At 41.9% G+C, this 16,402-nt stretch overlaps 1 protein-coding gene across 1 annotated transcript; it reads right to left on the bottom strand.

The window, feature by feature from the left end:
• Nucleotides 1-6,013: 6,013 nt before the first annotated feature.
• Nucleotides 6,014-15,402, bottom strand: GABRP (gamma-aminobutyric acid type A receptor subunit pi). Its single transcript, XM_072872523.1, has 7 exons — nucleotides 15,340-15,402; nucleotides 13,101-13,318; nucleotides 12,130-12,212; nucleotides 9,572-9,709; nucleotides 8,110-8,262; nucleotides 7,376-7,569; nucleotides 6,014-6,387 (listed from the first exon to the last, which is right to left on the bottom strand). Exons 1-7 carry the CDS (start codon nucleotides 15,385-15,387, stop codon nucleotides 6,073-6,075), a joined length of 1,149 nt encoding a protein of 382 aa, XP_072728624.1. The 5' UTR covers nucleotides 15,388-15,402; the 3' UTR covers nucleotides 6,014-6,072.
• Between the last annotated feature and the right edge of the window lie 1,000 nt (nucleotides 15,403-16,402).

Genomic DNA, 16,402 nt, shown 5'->3' with positions numbered 1-16,402 from the left:
GAAACAGCATTAAGTGAGGGAATATGAATGAAAACTGTGTGTGAGCATGAGTTAAGAAGGCCTGAGTCCATTTAAATCAATAGCCAGACTCCCATTAACTTAAATGGGCTCAGGATTCCACCCAGCACTTTTAGCTTGGCTAGCTTCCTGTTTGAGTTGGCAGGGCAAATGTCTTTGTCCCTGTCCAGCAGGGCGTACTTTAGATTGTTTTTCTGTCCAGGCTGATGGAACACTCTTAGAAGTCTCAGTCTATTCCAGCCACAGTGTGGCCAGAGATACCAAACACAAACATCTTGCATGCACTGAAAGTCGTAATGTTTTTGCATTGAATGCTGACCTACTTGTCCTAAAGTCGATGTCTGAAAGCACAAGCTGTCCTGAAGAGTTGGTCTGGTCTTACATTTGTCACTACATTTCATGACAACTGACACAAATCTAAAGCTGCACTGAAGAGGCTTTCTATTTAAGTGACTAGCTCAGCTTATAGAAAATACCAGTTAAATGGTATCCACTGATACTGCAGGAGTAGATTGCTCTTATTATATCAGTAGAGTGAAAAGGATACTGCTGTCTTGCTGCTCTCCTGTACCACAGCACATTACAAAGCTAGACCCACTCGTGTTTGTGCTCTAGAGCCAGGGGTTGTAGACTACAGGGAAAGAAAATGGCAGGACATCTCTGGGAAAATCTGAACTGATAGTATAAAGCCAAAACTTACTGTCTCCTTGCGGGGGCAAGAGGGAAATACTGTCTGTATTTAAAACAAGGCAGTGCAGGTGGGCATATGTCTCAAACTGGATAAACTTAAAATTCTGGACTGGTGGGAGGGCTTGGTCCTATGGTAGTGATGAGAGCCATCTGCATGGACTGACCCTACCTGTGGAGCTTTAGTTCTATGTTCTCTGAAGTTTGAGGATTTGTTTTCTGGGGGTCTCAATCCAATAAAAACATAATAGAGTATCAAATTAATAAAAATCTACATGTTTTGTAATTTAATGGAACTAAAAAAACATTGAAACAAATACAGGCCATTTCCATCCAAATCCCTCTTCTGGTAGAGGTTTGGGTAAATGGAGGCACTCTGCAGTGTGACTGAAAATAAAACCCGTACAACATACTGGAAAAACCAAAACCAGATGTCCCTCTGGAAGCCTGTGAATCCAGAAGTCAAATTCTCGGGTCATGCCTCCAGCTAGTTCAGCGCTAAGCAGATGCAGCTGCCCAGTGGACCCAGCTGAAGCCCTGTGCCTGTAAAGGCAGGAGTCAGGACCTCATTGTGCTGGTACACCCTGAATCTCAAAAATCTTTTCTGTTTCAAAATTGTGCCAGTATACATGTGTCTCTGCTTAGGATCTGGGATCTCCCTGTAGAGTATACTGACATTGCACAAAAGCCTTTCTTTTTAGGGGAGGAAAAAACCAACTCTGTATCTAGAACTAAATTTGCTTCCTCTTCTCAGTTCACAATTCATAACTCTTCTGTTCATTTAGCTTACTAGGAGGGATGATCACCCAAATGTTAGCTCCCAAAATATGGATTTCTTGTTTGCAGTTATAAGTACCTGCACTAATCTGATGAAGAAAGTAAGACATAGCACAGATTTTTGTGCCCAACCAAAGCAGCTTGCAGTTCAATATTGAATTCTCCTGGTGAATTGCTAAGTGAGTAATACACAATTTAAAAGAGTTTCAAACCACAGGAACTCTGAGGAAAACTGCAGTCTGAGACACAGATCTCGAAAGCGTAAGGAGAAAGAAAATGCATCAAATTATTCATTACAGACTTAACAGTCACCTCAGATTAACAAGAAGCCCGTTGTCTGATCCTAAGTGTAACAAAAGGCTGTAACTTAAACCAGCTTTTATTTATTAATTAATAGAAAAGTTATTTCAGTGAGAATTTGGAGAAAACCTATGCCAATTACCAGCACTAAACAGTCTTTCTTTGTAAAGACATGGCTCGCTGGCTGGCTGTGTGTTGTGACACTAAATACAGTAAGGAAATGAGAGTGGTTTCTGCTACCAATTCAATCAGTAGGTTTGAAATGGAATTAACCTTTTAAAAATGCAAGTATTCCTTACAGCAGATGGTAGTGTTTGCATGTACAAATACCTCTTGGAAATCATAAGGTAAACCACATGCTCTGAAACAATAGGAGCTGAACCGTTTGTCCTCCTGAAAATGAAAAATGACACTCTCCAAGCTCAGACTGGTGGCTGCTGCAGCAGGACCAGCTCCTGCTTACGCTGGGGTGAAGTGGGCACAAGAACAGTTAGGGAAAAAACAAGGGTAGAGGGCATAGAAGGAAACAGGGGAATGTTGGGATGTACTAAAAGGGGGTATTTCTCTATCACTCACTGTTATGCTCTTGGACGTATACTTCAGCTTCAGAGGAGGGCTGCAAATAGGCTGTGTTAGCCTGTTTTAGCTCTCCTCTATAGTGTAGCTCCTTCATATTTTAAACTGGATAAATTAATCCCCCAAATGCTTTATGTTGCTGTGGCTAGACTGCTTTTGGTCCTTGTGCTAGCTAGGATGACTCCCCGTAGCTTATTACAAGGCTTTATATTCCTCTGGGTTACACCAGATACAAGCATTTGCATCTCTTGAAAGCTCCTCAAGTTACCCGCATTACCTGACTGCTGCTTTCCTGGGCTAACACACATTCACAAGCATTTGTCCACAAAGGCTTAACTAAGTGCAAATGTTCTTAAAAAGAGACAAAGATTCCAGAAGCTGCAGCTTTAGGAAGTACCTGTAAGGAAAGGTTACAGAAGACCAGAACATTACTGCAAAGCAGAATTATCTCAAAAAGCAAGTCAGTCTTTTCTTCCATACATTCACGTTCTACTGAGAGCACAAACAAACTGGCACCGTGGTGGAATAGTAAACGTTAGGGGTAACTGTCCTGTGGCTTGTCCATATTTGTGGTGCCAAGTTCCCTCAGAGCTATACAGCAGATGTGCTCAGTGGGAGGTGAAACAGCTCCCAGCTCAGGAACCATCAGCCTAGAGGCTCTTTCAGAGAGCAGGCTGCTACTCAAAACCCCTCCTGTTCCCTGTAGAGCCTATGCAAGGCTGAGCCCTTAAACAAAAGAGCTGTGTGCAGTGCTTACCTGTGGCTTTTTTCTCACCTGCAGCTTACGTGTTACATACCAGTCCTTTGTGGGAGAGGCTGATTTTCAGTTGGTGTCTGTCAAGATATCGGGGCTTATCTTTGCACACCAGTAACATGGAAGCTGGTCTGTGTTCCACACCTATCATGATATGAAAGTCTCATCTTGAATTCAGTGGTCTTTCTAGCTTGTGTTAGACAACACCTGAAAGAGACAGGAAAGACTTGGGATTGTGCAGTGCATCATCCTGACCACTCTGAAGAATGTATCTGGGCTCACAATGCTTATCTGTCACTGCCCTCTGCCCAGCATCACGTGTGGGACAGCAACACCAGTAATAACACCAGGCTGCTCCAGGACATCAGTGCAGCTAAGCTGACTTGCTTCACTGTAGGATGTATTAGTAAAAATTAATTTTGGTCCCTCTGACATGCCTGATGTACCTGCAGTAGGAGAGAGACTAGGTGGCTTGCTTACTTTGTCTCTTACTTTCCGTATCTGGTCCTTGCTGAGCATCAGTTTGACCACTGAAATGGCCTTAGGACCACTCTGTGTGCACCCCACTGAGACCAGAGTTAATATTTTGTGTTACAGCAGGGCTATATAGGGAGACAGTCATGTGTGAGGTGTGTTAAAGTGGTGAAGTCCCTCAATGAGAGAGAAAATTATACGTAGGAGCAAATAAAGCAGGAGTCCATACTTTCTAGATTTTAAGAGTTTCTGAAGTAAGATGTTTCCTCTGGCCAAGCCAACAGCTCTTGAAGAATATTCTCATAAGGCATCTGAAAAAAAAACCCCTCCTTTCCCTACTACCTTCTGTCCCTCCCTTCCTTCTTGAAGTTACCAAAATCAGCAATAAATGAGAATAGACAGAGCTGACACTTTTCCAAACAACATGCTGTTTGCTAGGCTGGGTCAATAAAAAACATTTCACTGCACAGAGGTATAACTTGGAACAAGACCTGAGCAACTTCAAAGCAGCAAGGTTGTAACGAAAGCTGCATCTAATGAAAGCAAGCCTTGAGAGTGGCAGTCTACTATAACATACAAAGAAATTCCTTTTGTTAACATTAATATTTGGCAGCTGGTGTAGAACGCATTAGGGCATTTCAGTTGGGTTTTAAAGAAAGAAATTGACACAGAAAGAAGGTAATGATTTTTTTTAATAGAGGATCTCTCTGGAGGGGGGTTGTGTTCATATCACAAACATTCACTTTATTACGTTTTATGGAATGGACTTTAAATGCCAGTATATACAAGCCGACATTTCATTATTGGAGTTTGTGTTTATTCACTTGCTATTGTCAGTCTGTTCCCCTGTCTTCTTGTGCTGCTCTTTGTAAAAGCTATGATTTATGAATATGTGGTTTAGATCCTTCACAATATAGTGTGGTGAAGTGGTTCGATAAAAAGTTATTAAAGTAAAAAAAAAATAAAATCTATAGTTTTGCGTGCTTTGCCTACCCTTCTGTAGGAACCCCCAGTAAGAGACTCTTATACTAAGCAATGCCTGCATAAGACTGTAATATAAGCTACATGCTGATAGGCCTCACTCAGCCAAAACTCCTGCTGAATGGTAGCCACTGCAGGCAATTACAGTTTTGCCTATGTAACTGCAGGATTAGGCCCTCAAAGTTATGAAAGTTGTGTAGACCAAAAAGGGGGGGGGGGGGAATCTGCCATAAAACCTTCATTTTAAAATCGGGAAATAGACTTCAGTAGCCTTAAGCTACATAGTACCAAATGGCATTTAGTTCTCAAACTTAAGTGTGTGTGCACCACATATTTAATCTATTTTTAAAACAAAGCTCTCAGTCCTGCTGATTGCAGGATAAACAAAACTGACTGGCAGTTTCCAGAGCCCACTTAGAATCTGAATTTCTGCAGAACCATATCACTGTTTCAGCCTAAAATAGAGCATGAAAGGCTGATTTAGATCATCGTACCTCAACCCACGCATGGATTTTTCACCTGGCAGCACTGCTGACTTGCCACAGCTGCACAGCCACATAAAAGAGGGGATGACAAATTGGCCACTCTTGCATATGGCTGGCAAGAAACAAGAGTTGCTTATAGCAGTGAAAGCTGAAGGAGGCACTCTCCAGGATGAAAAATAATTTGTGAGGAAGATGTGGAAGGTGGTAGAATCTGTTCAACTGCAGCACAACAGGAAGAGTATAAGAGATGGGTTACAAAACAATTTTGCTGCCTATATTTCGTGTTCCCAAATCTCTGAAAAAATGCAGCTCTACAACTAAAAAGCCCTCCTTCTGTCTCAGGGATGGATAACTTCAGCAAGCAAGGATTACCTCAGTGAGTCTGACCAGTATTAAAAGCAATGAGGCGTACCACTGCACTGATGCCAGCAGCACTGAAATCACCAGTCTGGTACCACATCACCCCCGGGACAAGGAAGCACCACGCATGGGAGCCGTTCCTCTGCGCACGGCACACTGCTGCCTTCGGGTTCTCTTACTTGAACAGAGAAGCTATTGAGACAGCAATCACAGTCCCTCTGTTACTGTTAGCTCTGGCAAACAAAGAATAACAGCTATAATCCTGCATCCTCTTGGAGATCTAAACTAGAAGGTTCCAACCTGCTTCAGACTACCAAGATAATTTTGCCACCTGTAGTACTCTGTGGCCTGCCATGTGCAGTCCTACACACCTGTCTCCGGCCAGGTGAGAGGCTGGATGCTGGAATGAAAAGCAGGTATGAGCACAAGAGCCCAGCACAGCCACTCAGCTGAACAAGCAGTTGTCCAGAGTCAATGTTGCTAATGCTGAAGCACCAAGGCTTTGCATCTTGCATACCTCACATGCTCTTCTGCTCTGTACCTCAGGAAACACAACAGAGCATTTTGTCCATGTTGGATTCACTGAGGTTAGATACCTAGATGCCCATTGGCAAGATTTCCTCTCCTGCTGAAGTAGGAGAATGAAGTGACTCATTTCTACTAAAAATACAGGTAATAAGCCCAATAAAACACATTGACCAGCATGAAAAACAAAGGGAAAAGCAATTTGGAGTAGTGGTCTACATTGCTGGGGTTCTGAATTGTGAAATAACCAATAATCCTGTGCATTTTCTTTCTCAAGACATATTTGATTTTCTCATGAGTTTTCATGGTCAAGTCACTGCAGTTAACATTATCGCTGGAAATCTCAATGCTTGTAAAGCTGATTTTCCGTTTATAGCTGGCGATGGAGCTGTTGAGAATGTTAGTGATGTTGACCTCTTCCATTTCTTTAGTGAGTTCATTTGCAGGCCCCTAGGAAATGAGAGTGTAGAGTTAGTTTTACAGTTTGTCTTCTCCTGCAGAAGAAAAGTGCTTTAATCGATAAGGAGACCAGAAGGATAAAGATAAAAGAACACAGCTTCATATGTGTTCATCCCAATGTTCAAACATGCCTTTCAGCTGCTGCCTGTTTTTAGGAGTGCCTGAAGTCCCAGAGATGCCTGTGTTTCCACCACTGTATTTCCAGAGGTATTTTGACATCTTTGAGCAAGTCTCACTCTATGTCACTGAGCAACCCAACATCCATCTCCTACAAGACATCCATCTCTTCATGTCTACACAGTAACTTAATGGCTGGGGAACTCGGCATGGAGGTGGGAAACCTCTTTTCCCTCTGACAGGATCTGGACCCTCAATGACCACTGGACTATAATCATACTTGACTAATTTCTCACACTAAAGCAGAGCACTTTGAACAATTCACTCTGTCTCGCAACCGCCACAGAACATTGTGGGACTGATGTTTGGTACCATCTTCTCGGAAGGGAGGAAGAAGGGTTCAGCTTTCCTCTGGTAGAGGAAATTACCTTCCAGATCAGTGCCCTAATCAGAGTTATTCCATAGAAAAGCAGAGAGGTGTGTTATACTGGGTCTTCTTTGGCTGCATTTTGAAAGGAACAGAGGTGCTTCATGCTCTCACATGAGCTCAGCTCAGGGCTACAGACCCAATTCTAGTGGCAGGCCAAAGTGCCTTCCTGAATGTGGTCCTACGAATCTAACATGACTGTCAGCTAAGGCTGCTGCTCTTTCAGCTGGTGTGCAGAAGTTTATGTCAGAGACACAGAGGTCTAGTGCTATTCATGCATTTGTTGCACACAAAAATTTAGATTTAGTGACAATTAGGAGAAGCAATTGTTACTGCATCCATAACAGGAAGACCATTTTGTCTTACTCAGTTAATGGAGGACTAATTATTGTCGATCCAAGATAACTAGGCTTATTAAGGTAGATCAGACTTTACCTCTTGAGGTGCTTTAGCCGCACACTTTTGTGATGAGCTGTAGTGAGCCACTGCATATTCCACAAGGGCACCAAAGATGAAGCTGAAGCAGATGCCGAGGTAAACATCAATGGCCTTAATGAAACAGCTGGTTTTCGAAAGTGAACTTCGTGAGCCGATCATCAGAGTTGTCATGGAAAGCACCGTCGTTACTCCTTGGAAGGCAGAAAAGGAAAGACCTTCTTTTGTGGACGCTTTGGAAAAAGCTTGGCCTATCCTTCTGCACATGTTGTCACTCTCTATTGCTATCCAGATAGAGCATATCACTTCTTACCAAATCATTCATCAACTGAAATGCTTTTGTAGTGCTAGCTACGAGCTTCACACAGGCTCTCCCTGCCTTTGACAACTTGGCTCCAATAGGCACTTGGCTCTTTTACTTTTCTTGCTTTCAGTGAACCTCCCCCCTGCCTCCTCCAAAGCACGTCGCAAAGAACATGTGCTCTGTCCTCTACTCTCTGCTGTGAATGTACCCAGAGCCTTCACTATACACAGCTCTGCAGGTGGGCAAGTGTGCCAGCTGCAGCATATCTTCCACACTTCATACTGCTAACCCAGCTCTTCCCCAAGTAAAAGCAGAATGTGAGCAGACCATTTATCACTGAGCAGAGAGCTCAAGAAAACTACTGTCTACCCAGCCCTCAGAGGCTCCCCTGTGTGCTCAAATATTCTCCCTTCCTCAGGCAATAACTCACCAATGCAGGTTCTTGCAGGCACTGAATCCAATGTGATCCAAAAAGAAACCCAGGACAACATGACAAGCAGAGTGGAGGGCACGTAGGTCTCCAAAATGAAGTAAAGGATATTTCTTCTCAGCTCAAACTGCAATATCAGTCGTGGGTAACTGCCTGTTCACGAAAGGAAGAAACACAGTGAACATGAGATTCCCAAGGACACTTGAACTGAAACTGGGACAGCCCAGCACCAGCCCTTCAGCTGACGTACATCAGAAGAGCTGCACTGAAATTGTGGGAGATGCATTACTTATACAAGCTTGACATCTTGCCTCAGAGGTCTTACTTCTCTAACGTATCCTAGATGAGAGGACACATACACACAGCATTGCTGGACAAGAGACATCTAAAACAATGCATGGCTTGCAAAGGGGCTCCTGAACATAATCCACAGTGGAAACATTTTATACCAGTGTCTTAACTCAGAGTAGAGAAGGGCTGGTGCTTTCATCTATTCTCTCTTACAGTGCATTTTTCCCAATAACTGCTTTAAAAGGGCATGACCAAGTTCAGTCTTACCTGATGGTTGAGAAATAAACAAAAGATTTTTCTCTCAGTTTCAGCAGGCTCTGGCTCACATCCCAAAGCATCCCAATATCTTATCACCACAGGGAATTAGACTGCCTGTATTCATTAGTAATTTGTGATCTTTGAGAACTGTGTCTTTTTGTGCTCAAAAAAATTCAGTTAATTTTTTAAAATCAATTTGTCATAATACTGACATAAGGGTTCTGGGGCTGGATTGCTAGTATTTTCAGGAGATATTTCTGCTGTTTAAACAATAATTCTCTTTGAAATGTAGAAACAAAACCCATGTTGTTCATGGGCTGTGTACACTACAGTAAACAACAAAACATGGTTATTTTTAAAACCTGGTCTTTCTAAGGAACTTTTTCCCCCTTTCATAGTGTCTGTGATTGGAGAGAAGAGTATTTACACTGCTAATGAAAAAGCATTGAATTCTGATGTACAAAGGGATCTTACTCCATCATGATAGAATTGTAAGTTACAAACAAAAGTATATTTTAAAAGTTAATTTTACTCCCAGTTACTGTAAACACGGCTCTCTGCAGTATTTATAGTCTGCACACCTGGGAGGAAGGGAGAGAGTTTCTTCAGGTATCTGTGGAGAAGGAAAGAAGTGGAGATTTTTTTTTTTTTTTAAAAGATAATTGAAAATCCATCAAGTGAATATAGTGTATTAAAAACCCCATCTTTCCGTGGATTTCCATTTTACAGAATGTCCTGATTGCAACTAATTAGATTTCACCATCTTTCTGTCCATCTCCTTTCGTAAGATTAAGATTTGCTAAAGACTTCACTGGTTCAGGCTTGAGTCAAAAGATGCTGCCCATAGAAGGGAAGGGAGGTGGGAAGGGAAATACTTGAGAGCTTTTCTTGCTTTTCTCTTTCGCCGATTTACCTGTTTCCTGCTGTGACTTTGAGACCAGGGTGTAGTAACGTTCCACTGTGTACTGAGAGAGCCGCAATTTTTCTATGCCGTGGACAGAGTCATTTCCTCTCAACCACGTGAAGATGACATCGTTTTCATCGTATCCCCCTAAGGAGAACAGAAAAGACCCATATTACAGTGGTTTAGCCAGTAAAAGCCCAGCTATTGCCCTGCCCTGTCTCCTGGGTGGGAACAGAAACACGATCCAGGCATTGTAGGCTGGATAAAGACCCTCTTAACTGTGTCACACTATGGGTGGACATTGGCTGTTCTTTCATTGCTGTACTTTCAGTCTGCTGGTTCAGATTTCAACAGGAATACACGCCACTGTGAATGATGCATAACATGCAAGGTTGCCAAGAACCTATTTCAGTCATTTACATGGGGTATTTCTATCTTAAAATATTTTAATATTTTAAAAGAGAATATATTCCTGTTATCCGCAGTTTGATTACATGCAGCAGGATAAAACTACTGCAGCAATCACCCCTCGAACATAGTCTCTTCAGTCACGAGAGGAGAGCAGGAGAAATGCAGGAGTTAAAAAAAGAGAATACAGATCCCATTGAGCCCCTTACCAGGTAGCAGAAGCACATTTCACTGAATCGTCTATTGAAGTGCTTAAAAATACCAGGAAAGGCATTTTCAGTTAGTCAAGAGCTCGGAGCTGAGACTGCTATGCGGTTATGAACCAAGCTCTTCTGACTGGGTGTGCTTTGTCCAGAAAACTTTCTCATAAAAGCAGCTTTTTCTACAAATCATTCCTCCTATCCCCAAAGGCTTTAAGTTACTGAGGACAAATAAATGCACCTGACATTTAGGTAACACTGAATTCCTGCCTCAAAACAGTGGGACAGATGAGATCAACAATTCAAGCAGTTATCAGTAAACTCCATATATGCCGGCTGAGTCATTGCCTCCAGGAATGTAAATGATGGCACAACATGACCTCAGGTTGGACTGAGGGATACCTCAGTCTGAGGGATAAAGCTTGTACCGAGTCACCAGCCTGCTATTCACTTCAAAAATGTCACTTAATTTAGGAAACAAGCCCATCAATCTCACTAATTTGATTCTTTTATTAAGAGCCTTTCTTTGAGAAAATGAGTAGGGATGCTCTGATTCTGATAACAACCTGTTCGTCCTGGTAGAAGGAATAAGATGCAGTTGCAGCTCTATTTTTATCTAATTGTGTTTTCTTATTAGACACAAATTACGAGAGCTTGAGTGAGATGAACTCCTAAATTAGGTATCCAGGGTATAAATGCCTGTGTAGAATCCTAAGCATGTGACTTTTCAAAGTTTCTAAGCAGTTTTATAAATTGTGGTTACTCAGGAAAATTTTATAATAAATGATAGATTGTTGTTAATTCATCTGGTGTATATTTAAATAGCATTATTTCTGGGCACTTATCCTAATGAAATCTCCAGTGGGCAATGTGCATGTCATTTCATTGGAATTATACAGCAACTGAGCATGATGTAGGACCCAATCACTTTTAAAACAGGCCCAAACAAGCTATGCTTTAGCAGAAGAGGCCAATCATTATTATTTCAGGAGCTATTCTTTGTAATAAAGTTAACCATGGTGAACTAATATGATTTTAATGTGAAAATAATATGTGCTTCCCTAGGTGCTTCATGCTGCAACCCCAGAAGTTAAAATCTGGTCTTTTCAGCATTGAGATTTTAGACATTTCTTTTTGTGACACGAAGTGGGAGATGGTTGGTTGCTTGCTTGTTGTGGAACTTCACAGATACAGAACAGCAGCACTGCTCTTGCTCCTGGGTAAAAGCCCTGCAGTGTCCTAAATTTTCCTGGAGTCTTTCCTAGCCAGCTTTGCCATGGATGAGTTTTTAATTTATTTGAGAGCAGAACTCACTGATTATTCCCTTTCTTGAGACTTCCAAGGCTGAGACTCCTCCTGTTGATAAGGGTCCCATCATCTTCATCACTGTAACAGACATCCCTCATAGAGAAGCATATACTACAAAGTTGGGTTTGGCCTTAGTTTCAGTTCATGAGTTTGAGAGGCACGTTCAACTCATGTTCTAGTAAGAACCATCCTTCACACTGTCTTGTTACAGTGGAGGTTTGGGAGGTGCAACAAGTGGTAGATACCAAAAAACGTGAAAAGTTGTTCCTTGCTGTACTCCATCCCATGCACTTACCCCACAAGTTAGTTTTGAAGAAGCTGTGTGTCCAAAAGGGACCGAATTTGGAAAACCAGCCGTTATTACTTCATCCTTTCTGTGCAAAATTGAACTATCTATACTTTAATAAAAATATTATTTATTACCACTCTTTTTATATAAATTGCACAGTGACAGGAATCCTCTAAACTGTGGATTACAACACAAGCATTTGAAGAATGATGAAGTAAAGTTGCCTTCTTTTGGACATTAGTATTTGCAGGAATAAAAGTCTACTCCAGAAAGCCACTGTGATGAATCCAAATATTGAAGATGCGTAGTTATGTATGAATAAACAAATTTAAAGTCAGTTTTTTCTAGAATGTTATACTTACAGCTTTCTAGCTGCAGTCTGCATGTTTGTGTGTCCATGGGATATTTTGACAGGTCCATGTTACAAGCAACAGTAGTGGTGATTCTGTAGGAAGAGAAAGAACTCCGAAAGCTGCAATAAAAGCACATAATGAAATATCTCTGTTTTTTCATAGCAAACTAGACTGCAAAGACTCTGCTCTGTCATTTAGATAATTTTGACCTCTGAAACAAATGGACTGATACAATCAGAGAGAACCCTCCTTAAGAAGATATGCTCTCTGCAGCCACACCGATGAAAATGTAACTGAAGGAGGAATTTTGCTTTGCTGTGGTGGGACATTTAGTGTAGATTCACATGCTTTCCAGTGCTACAGTTTGCACATCTTAAGAAGTCACCACTTCAGCTGAGGCACAGTAACGAACTGCACACATGCTCTGGCTTGCTCTGATGTGGAGGGTAAATGAGTTTTACTTTGCAGCTTTACTTTGCAGTTAAGGTAACTGGGACACAGTTACTGTGAGCTGAGAAGAGGTAACACTGTATGAATTGCTAACACAATTACAGTGCACATTTCTGCAGTGCATGTACAAATATGCTTTTTGCTAAAAAGCAGAAATCATGGCTACGTGGCACTGGATAAGGAACTAGTTTCCCGCTATCTGTTAAGTTTTTACTGTTAGGATGTCCTCCATTCCTCCCCTGCCTCCATCTGACTCGACTTGACTTGTTCTGGATAACACCTAAACTCATGAGCTTTCTGAGCAGACACTGTGCTCAGGACACAACACATACCATGATGGGGAATCCTGATCCTTGACTGGCATTTCCAGGTGGCCAGATGAGGGGGTAATGGATCAGAAGAGTATGGTGTCAGTTGGCTTGTTGACCCCAAACTCATTACCCGTGACAGTTGGTACCTGCTCCTGTCCAGCATAATTCTGGAAATCTATTCTGAACCATCATCATCAGCAAAGCCAAAGGTTGATTTACCTTAAGGCATACAAGATAGTGCCATTAGAGAACAATCTTATGAGGCGGTTCCCCACAGTGACGTCGTGCAGGAAGGACCTTTTTGACTCTACAATGTATGTGTCTGGTACCCAGAGCAATTCCACTAGACGAGCATCTAGCGTGAAGCTCTTGTTGCCATGAAAGACCAACCGGGGGTCTGTCCAGCGCTGCCGCAAATATATAGTAGCTGTGTAATCCTGGGGAAGAGAGGAAAACCTGTGAGGATGCATGTCCAGAACACCTACACAGCATAGCTGTGGGTATGCCATGTGCGACAAGAGGCAGGACACACATTTGTTCAACCTATCAAAGCTCAGTTTCAAATGCATGCAGTAAATCTGATAGATTTTCATCATAGTTTTATTTACTGTATTACATTTCTCATATACTTACACTCTAAGGTATAGTGTTTGAGGACAAAAGATTATACTTATAGTACTTTTTTTTTTTTTTAAATGAGCAATTATTGTAATTGATATTTTGGTGTCCATTTTGTAGGACAGAAAACAGATGGGAAGTGCATGCTTGAGGCCACTTGGCAAGTCATTGACATTAAAAATCAGTCATCATCTAGAGTTGGAAAATTACACACATACTATAAACGTGATCATGAAAGAGACATTGGCACTTTGGAGAAAAAAGGTAAGCAAATCCAACCTGTTATTTCACCGAGGTTTAAAAAACCCGCAAACAAATGAAAAAAAAAATTTGTAGCATCTTCTTTAATAGGAGTTTTGAATCTAAGGACACTAGGATTAACTTGAGTTTAACCTGCCAAAATCTACCTGTAATGACTGGAGTATTTTCACAGTGCCCCATCATAAAAGAATAAGTGGTACTCAGCTCTAAAGATAATTCTTTACTGAGCCTTCTGGACAGACACAGGGCACTGTTGTACTATTTCACTTCCTTCCTTATAGACGAAGTAAATGCAACCAGTAATTTTCATGCAACCTGTTATTTTCAAAACATCTCTGTCACAAAGACTGATACTGGCAATTGTGTTAACAGCATGAAGTCACTATGTTTTACCACAGATATGCTGCCTGTCTGTGGAGGATGAAGCAGTTGTGTTTCATTCTATCTATAATTTGTAAAATGCTCTAAGTAAGTATTGGGCATCAGCATTAGCTTTTGCAACTTTTAAAATTTTACTCTCAGCCTGCGACAGAGGAAAAAACACGTCAAATAATGCACTGTTATGGCTTTCAATACAGTGAATTATAATAGGGACAAAAGTGAAGAATCCTAGTTGATTTCCAGCTTTTACTGAGGCACAGAGTAAGCCTCTGCACTGTTTTCCATGTGGCCAGAGCAATTTAGGTGGACCATCAAGAAGAAAAACTCCAGAACAGGAGCTATTTTACAAGGCCCTTTAATTAAGTTAGAGGTATGTGAATAATTGATTTTGTTGGTTCTGCCCCTTCCCCAAAATGAATAGCTTTGTCAAAGTTACAATATTTTATTTAGTGAACTTGTTTAATTTGTTGAGGGGAGAGAAAACAAAAGTCAGTGGTGTTCTTGAAAATGCTGAAATTAAGTGTTGAAATTGTTCCTGACTGAACTTCTGACTGTTTGGACTGAAACTATTTGCTGAATTTACCCAAGTTGCCCACAGTTTTGGTGAACCTGAAACAGGAGTTTTCATCGATCAGTGTTTGAAATCCAGCTGTTATGAGAAGTGGAAGGAACCAGACTCCTCAGTGGTGGGAAGATGTTCTCTCTATATTTGAAAATTGTTTGGTGGGGTTTTTTTTCTTGGAATGACCAGTTCTTTGAGCCTCAGACTGTGTCACAGCTCAAAACCTCGTTTCTCCCCCTTGAGAAGAAACCTGTCTGTGTCTTCAATCAGTGCCAGCATGTCCAGAGGCCACCCCTACCCTACACAGAGGAAAGGTAGGGGAGAGGAAATGCCACACAGGATTGATTTTTTCCATTCCAAACAGGCCTGATTTCCAGGAGGTGCTACGTTTTTGACCAGTAGGACCTTTGGAGCCATCTCTGTTTACTTACAAGCCCACATTACTATGGCATCTACACAGTCTGCAGTCATAAATGAGCCCTGTTCTCATCTCACTGCTGAAAGTGGTCAAAAGACACAGAAAAGCAAAGCAGCTTGATTATAACAGTTTCTGTGCTGAATGCACAGGAATATATGACAAGTCTCTCAGGCAGATCCTACTCTTATCGCTTATTAGATAAAAATACTTTCACTTACCATGTTGCTCTCGGATATACTAGAAATACTTGCTATGTCCAGACTCATTGCAATTTGAACAGGTTCTCCTGTGGAGGAAAAGAAAAGATTAAGCAAAGAGAAAGGAAGAGTGAAAGGCACAATAAAACTGCTCAGGATGCTGTGCGGCATGAGCACTGCTCACAGCATCCCATGCACACAATGCTATCTCTAAAATCTTAGCAGCCGAAAGGGTTAGACACAGTTGCAGAGCATTAGACTCACAAATGACATCATGATCCAAAATAAAGTTTTCACTGTTAGGGAGCTGGAGTTCTGTATTTGGTGATGGTAGCAGAGAGCAAATACCCATCAGCACTAGCTATGAAGATTAGCAGTTTAGATAAGCAGCATTTCAGTGGCATTTGCTGACAGGCAGGCAGGCAGTGCCAGTTTATCCCTTGTTACCCAGTCCACAACACCCGCACAGTGGCAAGAACGGTAAATTTTGTACACAGTAGTTCTCACACACAGCTCTTGGAGGACTCTCCACAGGCAGGTAGCAATCGGCATCCCTGTTTCTCAGAGAGGAAAAACTAACGGGCAGAGAAATTCAGTGATTCCTGAGTCCATGCACTGCGTTACGAACCAGAAGCGCAACAGCCTTTGCCTCTTTTTATTTACTATATTACTGTTCTATTTACAAGCAAATTTTCAGCATTCAAGTCCTGAATCTCAGTAGTCCCCCATTTTCTAACACTAACTGTTAAGACCCACCACAAGAGGGCAGCTCCTCCCCAGGAATTGGCAGAGGTGGGGGCTGGAGACGGCTCAGCAGGTCCTGCCGCGGAGGAAACAGCTGGCTCTGAAGGGGGCAATTGTTAGGCGAGCAGAAAGACACAAACTTTCCCTTAGGCTGTGCCTGGTTTGGCTAATACCCAGTATGAATTTGGGGCTCCTACTAGGGCTTGGTGCTCTCCAAGGCAGCCCTCTCTGCCTAGGCAACAACACAGCAATGCCTTTCCTCGTGGGACTTGCTGAAACTCCTTTTCATCATGTAAATCCCATTTAGGAAGGTCCAAGGGACACAGTTTCTAAATATCCT

Source organism: Ciconia boyciana, chromosome 9, assembly GCF_034638445.1.
Source record: "Ciconia boyciana chromosome 9, ASM3463844v1, whole genome shotgun sequence".
In the NCBI taxonomy this organism is placed as follows: domain Eukaryota; kingdom Metazoa; phylum Chordata; class Aves; order Ciconiiformes; family Ciconiidae; genus Ciconia; species Ciconia boyciana.
Note: the sequence above shows the minus strand (reverse complement) of the source record. Positions and strands in the feature narration are given on the sequence as shown.

Bases quoted from the DNA above. Each gene is read 5' to 3' on its own strand.
- GABRP (XM_072872523.1), bottom strand. From the start codon at position 15,387: ATGAGTCTGGACATAGCAAGTATTTCTAGTATATCCGAGAGCAACATG. The intron at 9,710-12,129 runs GTAAGTATAACA...TGTTCTCCTTAG, and splicing joins CAGACTGCAGCTAGAAAGCT to GGGGATACGATGAAAACGAT. The intron at 7,570-8,109 runs GTGAGTTATTGC...CTGCCTTCCAAG, and splicing joins GCCTGCAAGAACCTGCATTG to GAGTAACGACGGTGCTTTCC.